This window comes from Schistocerca piceifrons, chromosome 4 (assembly GCF_021461385.2).
Source record: "Schistocerca piceifrons isolate TAMUIC-IGC-003096 chromosome 4, iqSchPice1.1, whole genome shotgun sequence".
Lineage (NCBI taxonomy): Eukaryota > Metazoa > Arthropoda > Insecta > Orthoptera > Acrididae > Schistocerca > Schistocerca piceifrons.
In genome coordinates, this window is record NC_060141.1 from 763,184,759 (window position 1) to 763,190,758 (window position 6,000).

General features: G+C 37.6%; 1 protein-coding gene across 2 annotated transcripts in view; it reads left to right on the top strand.

The window, feature by feature from the left end:
* Positions 1 to 4,956, top strand: part of LOC124796242 (uncharacterized aarF domain-containing protein kinase 5) — a 173,349-nt gene extending 168,393 nt beyond the window's left edge. For both annotated transcript variants that reach the window (XM_047260332.1, XM_047260333.1), the window contains exon 11: positions 4,654 to 4,956. In XM_047260332.1, coding sequence (XP_047116288.1) covers positions 4,654 to 4,753 — 100 coding nt within the window. In that variant the 3' untranslated portion in view covers positions 4,754 to 4,956. The remainder of the gene's footprint in view (positions 1 to 4,653) is intronic.
* The last annotated feature ends 1,044 nt before the right edge of the window (positions 4,957 to 6,000 follow it).

Genomic DNA, 6,000 nt, shown 5'->3' on the forward strand with positions numbered 1-6,000 from the left:
TTACATAATAGTATAAGCAGCATTTGAAAGGCAAGTATGTCTCGGAGAGACAAATGTATCTTCATCTTCTTATTTGATGCATAATCTGCAAATAAATGGTGATAGTAAAGATTGCATACAAATTGCAAGAGACAAACATATGTTTATAGCATTTTAAAGGTGTAGAGAAAGCATCTGACAAAGTTAACTGCAATACACTCTCCGAAATTCTGAAGATAGCAGGGATAAAAGACAAGGAGTACATGGTTATCTACACAAACCAGACTGCAGTTTTAAAGAATTGAAGGATGTGAGGGAGGCATTAGTTGAGGAGGAAGTGAGACAGGGTGTAGCATATTTGCCACCTTATTCAGTCTCTACGTTGATCAGGCAGGGAAGGCAATGAGAGAGAAAGTTGGAAAGAAGATCAGGAGAAGAAATAAGTGTTAAGGTTTTCCGATGACATTTAATCCTATCATAGACAGCAAAGAAATTAGAAGGGTAGTTGGATGAAATGAAGAGAGGTTGTGAATATCAGTAAAAGTAAAACAAGAGTAATGGAATACAGTTCAATTATATTAGACAGTGCTGAGGGGAATTAGCCCAGGGGAGGAGCAGCCATAAGTAGCAGCAAATAGCCTAGAAATGTAATAGCGGAAACTTACGCAAGAATGCATTAGCTCCGCATGAGATAGTGCACAGCAGTGACATCTAGCAACTCGAAATGATAACTACATTATGATCGTCCACTAGCACGTAATACACACATGAAATGAAGCATGAGATGTCTTGGATTTGGCTCTCATACATAAAGAAATGGGCACAAGAGGGCATTTAATGAATCATAGGTTGGGAATCTTGGCATAATGGAAATATTTTTGCTGTGGAATAAACAATTTTATTTGTCAGAGAACTGAATGTGAGACTAATCACTACTTACAATTGACGTCTTACAAAAGTTATTTCATCACACATGCATAATTTTCTGCAGTTTGACATTGTTTTTCGTTGACGGAGATGCAGAAGAGTAATTAATTTTATTTACATATGCTTTAATCAGCACCAGAAAGTATTTGTTGTCCAATAAGAGGAAACAATTTTCACAAACATCCTCTACAACAGCACACTGACTCGTCAGCCTTATTTAGGGAGCTAATTATTTAAAGGCCTGCCTCAAGGTTCAGGCTTGCTGCCCGTTTTCCACGACCACAGAACAACTGGAATACAGAAACAGTAGAATTCACTTAGTAATGAAATCGATAGGAAATGCAAGGAAGCTAAGGTAAAGTTGCTACAGAAAAAGTGCAAAGAAATCTAACTGGAAATTGTATAGAAGTCAAAATAATTTTCAGATAATTTAAAATAAATTCTGTTGTTGAACACAAAGGAAAGAGCAGATAAGTGGAAAAAGTATGTTGAGGGTTTCTACTAGGGCAAGGAACTGTCTGCTGATGTGACAGAAGGTGATATGGATATCAACTTGGAAGACCTAGAGGACCCAGCATTAGAGTCTGAAAGAGCTTAAGAATATGTGCGACAAAACAATTCAGAAGGAGTAGATAACATTTCTTCAGAATTTCTTCCCCCAGTGCTCAACAGACTGTTTGTTCCACTCAATATATCCTGTAATTCTTCCTGATTTCCGCAGACAATAGCTATGTTGTCAGTTAATCTAATCAGTGGTATCCTTTAAACTTGAATTTTGATGTCACATTCAAACCTTTTTTTATGTACATAATTGTTTCTTTGATGTACACGTTGATCAGTAGAGGAGACAGGCTGTTGCATCTCTGCCTTGCCCTTTTTAATCTGAGAACTACTCTCTTGCTCTTTGATTCTTATTGTTCCATCTTGGCTTGTATATGTAATGTGTATTATTCATCTTTCTTAAAAGTGTGCACTATCCTCTCCTTCTCCTGAGCACTGGGGGAAGTGGCAACCAATCGAAAATTTAAGTTAGTCTGTAGAATCTGAGAGACTGGCAACATACAAAGAGATTTCAAAGAATATGATCCACACAACCCTAAAGATAGCACTGACATAAATTTAAGTAGCATCACAAAATAAGCTTGACACCTCGTGCATCCAAGTTGTTGCTCAGAATAACAGAAAGCAAAATTTAGTATCTATTACATGATGATCAGTTTGGCTTTAGGGAAGGTAAAAGGCACCAGTGAGACAGTTCTGATGTTGTGCTTGATAATGGAAGCAACAATTAAGAAAAATCCTTGCACTTTCATAGGGATTGTCAACCTAGAAAAATCTTATGGCGATGTAAAGTGGTGCAATACATTTTAATTGTATTGGAAAACTGGATGCACTATTGGGAAAGATGTGTAATATACAATGTGTACAAGAAGCAAGATGGAACAATAAGGTATGGACACAGTCTGTCTCCTCTACTGTTCAACTTGCTTATCGAAGAAGTAATAAAGTCTATAAAAAAATGATCAGAAATGGCATTAAATTCTGAGTGAAAGGGTGTTTCTGATGAGATTCACTAACAGCATTGCTGCCCTCTGAAAGTGAAGAATGATTAAGGGACATGTTAAGTGGACAGTCTACAGAACACAGTTATTGAGAGTAAGCCAGACAGATGAAAGTTTTGAGGAGTAGCAGAAAGGAGTGCGACAAAAAACTTTACATGAAGTAAAGGAATTCTGCTACCTTGGAAGCAAGGAGGATACAAGAAGCAAACTAGCACAGACAAAGAGAGCAATTTGAGAAAGGAATGTCTAAGAATGTACAGTGTTGCATGAAAGAGAATCGTGGGCTCTGTGAAAACTGGGCATGAAGAGGATTGAAGCATTTGACATGTGGTGTTCCAGAAGAATGCTGAAAATTAGAGTGATGAGATAAGAAATATTCCCACAGAATCAGTGACAGTGGGAATATGTGGAGGAAGTGAACTGGAAGAGAGAGACGACAGGACGTGCTGAGGCATCAGGGAATAACCAGAGGGAGGTATAGCGAACATAAATCCTACGGGGAGGTAAAGACTCTAAATTATCCTACAAATAAATGAAGGTATTGAGATGAAGAAGTTTTCACAGGAAATTGAGATTACACAAACCTACCAGTAGGCTTTTTTTGTGTGACCAAATTAGATATGTTAAAGTAAATGCCGATTTTCCATTGCTAAATACACATGAATACAATAATTTCTTTGCAAATGCTCCATTCTCACAACACTTCTGAGCAGGAATTTCATTGAGTTTGAGCCTTGTGACTATGTGCAAACATAGCTGATAGCTAATGTGTCTACAATAATTAGCAGTTCTCATTTTTTATTCTGTAATCCCTCTGCGCACACACTCACACACCATATGCGTATATAGTGTTATAAACTGCTATAATTATTGTCTGGAGTACAGTAATTCATAGCTGAAAACAGCATACACACTAGCTCTTTTTCTAGCAGTAGTACACACATTCAACTGTACTATCACACATTATTGTCTCTTAGTTTTTCAAAAATACTTCCTTATCTGATATTTTACACATAATTTGGTGCTATTGCATGTGTGTGTTCCTGTGCAATATATCAAACAATGGAGAGTTCAGGTTAGAACATCAGCAGTTATGAAGGATAGATTGCTACTCACCAAAAAGATGACACATTGAGTTGCAGACAGGCACTATGAAAAGACTGTTACACACAGAACTTTCAGCCAAAGCCTCTTTTCTAAAGAAGGTTTTGACAGGAATTTTAATGTACAGCCTTTTCTTTGTACCTGTTTGCAACCAACATGTCGTCTTTACGGTGTGTAGCAATCTATCCTCGTAACTGAATGATATGTCACTAATTTCACACAGTTACATTTAAATTATTACTTTTTCAGTTTTAATTAGGAAGTATTTATGTATAAGTTACTACTACCATTTCCTTTCCCCACAACACACACTCTTAAAGACAATTTAATATTTGCTTAGAAATGTTGTATGATTAACATCTGTAGTTATGTTATTGTATGCCTCAGTTATGTAGCAATGGTAGATAAGTATTTGAGTAGAAGTTTTAATGTGTCCACAGTACAGCTTCACATATATTTTTTAGTTTAAGTGCATACTGTCAAAACACTACTATAACATAACTCAAATGATCACGTGTAGGGCTTGTCTACCAAAGATGAGTTTACACATCTTTACAGTTGTTGTACAGTGCTAATATTCAGAATTGTGACTGGCTGTGGAATGTAATGTTTTCATGTTATTGATTTGCATTGTTTTTGTTATGAAAGGTAGAAATGAGTCCTGTCTGTGGATCTTCTCTCTGAAGAATAACAGATGCCATTTCTAATTATAGAAAGCCATTTCTCTATGTGGGAAACAGCAGAAGCCAGAAGCATTTAAACTGTCAGTGTTTATGTTTAAAGTTCCGCCAACCTTTGCAAGTAAATAATATTCTGGCATAGTAACAGCTGTTGTGTCATTGCCATGAAATGTTGTCTTTGTTTTGCTCTGAACAAAAAAGATTTCATTTTACTTGCAATATTTAAATTTTTGTTGCCAATGCAAGTCACTTTTAAATCGATAGTTGCTCCAAATGAAGACTGAAACAAAATTTCTATTTTTTTAAGATTGCAGGTTGTCATTCTACACAGTTCTCCTTTAGCACAATTATTTGCTAATATATAGTAGTAAACAATTTAATATTTATTTCAATTGTCGCAGGTATGGTCGGTTAAGGTACGCACTGCTCCAGTACATAATAAGAATTTTACAACTATTTGGAAGAGCACCAGATGCCATAGTTGGAGCAATGAATGCATAAATCGAACAGTTGTGATACCAAAGTTACTATTTACTATGTACATCAGTGTTCAGTATATTGGAGATCAGTGCAAATGATGTGTTATAATTTTGATACCTCACTTTGCCATATATTTTATCTCAAACTATTCAACAAATGTTATTGTTATATTCTTGTAAACGGCTTTAAAGAAATAATAAAATTTTAGTAATCATTTTTGTAAATAGTGTTTTTTACTTGCATCATCCATTCTATACGTTATCATCCTAAGAAACTAATTTTATCAATATAATAGAGGGAAACATTCCACGTGGGAAAAATTATATATAAAAACAAAGATGAGGTGACTTACCGAACGAAAGCGCTGGCAGGTCGATAGACACACAAACAAACACAAACATACACACAAAATTCAAGCTTTCGCAACAAACTGTTGCCTCATCAGGAAAGAGGGAAGGAGAGGGGAAGACGAAAGGAAGTGGGTTTTAAGAGAGAGGGTAAGGAGTCATTCCAATCCCGGGAGCGGAAAGACTTACCTTAGGGGGAAAAAGAACAGGTATACACTCGCACACACGCACATATCCATCCACACATACAGACACAAGCATACATATTTAAAGACAAAGAGTTTGGGCAGAGATGTCAGTCGAGGCAGAAGTGTAGAGGCAAAGAAGTTGTAGAAAGACAGGTGAGGTATGAGTGGCGGCAACTTGAAATTAGCGGAGATTGAGGCCTGGCGGATGACGAGAAGAGAGGATATACTGAAGGGCAAGTTCCCATCTCCGGAGTTCGGATAGGTTGGTGTTAGTGGGAAGTATCCAGATAACCCGGACGGTGTAACACTGTGCCAAGATGTGCTGGCTGTGCACCAAGGCATGTTTAGCCACAGGGTGATCCTCATTACCAACAAACACTGTCTGCCTGTGTCCATTCATGCAAATGGACAGTTTGTTGCTGGTCATTCCCACATAGAATGCATCACAGTGTAGGCAGGTCAGTTGGTAAATCACGTGGGTACTTTCACACGTGGCTCTGCCTTTGATCGTGTACACCTTCCGGGTTACAGGACTGGAGTAGGTGGTGGTGGGAGGGTGCATGGGACAGGTTTTGCATCGGGGGCGGTTACAAGGATAGGATCCAGAGGGTAGGGAAGGTGGTTTGGGAAGGTGGTTTGGGGATCTTCATGATCTGGACTCACAGTGAAGAAGAACTCCAGAATTTCCTCTCCAACCTCAACTCCTTTGGTTCCATCAGATTCACCTGGTCCT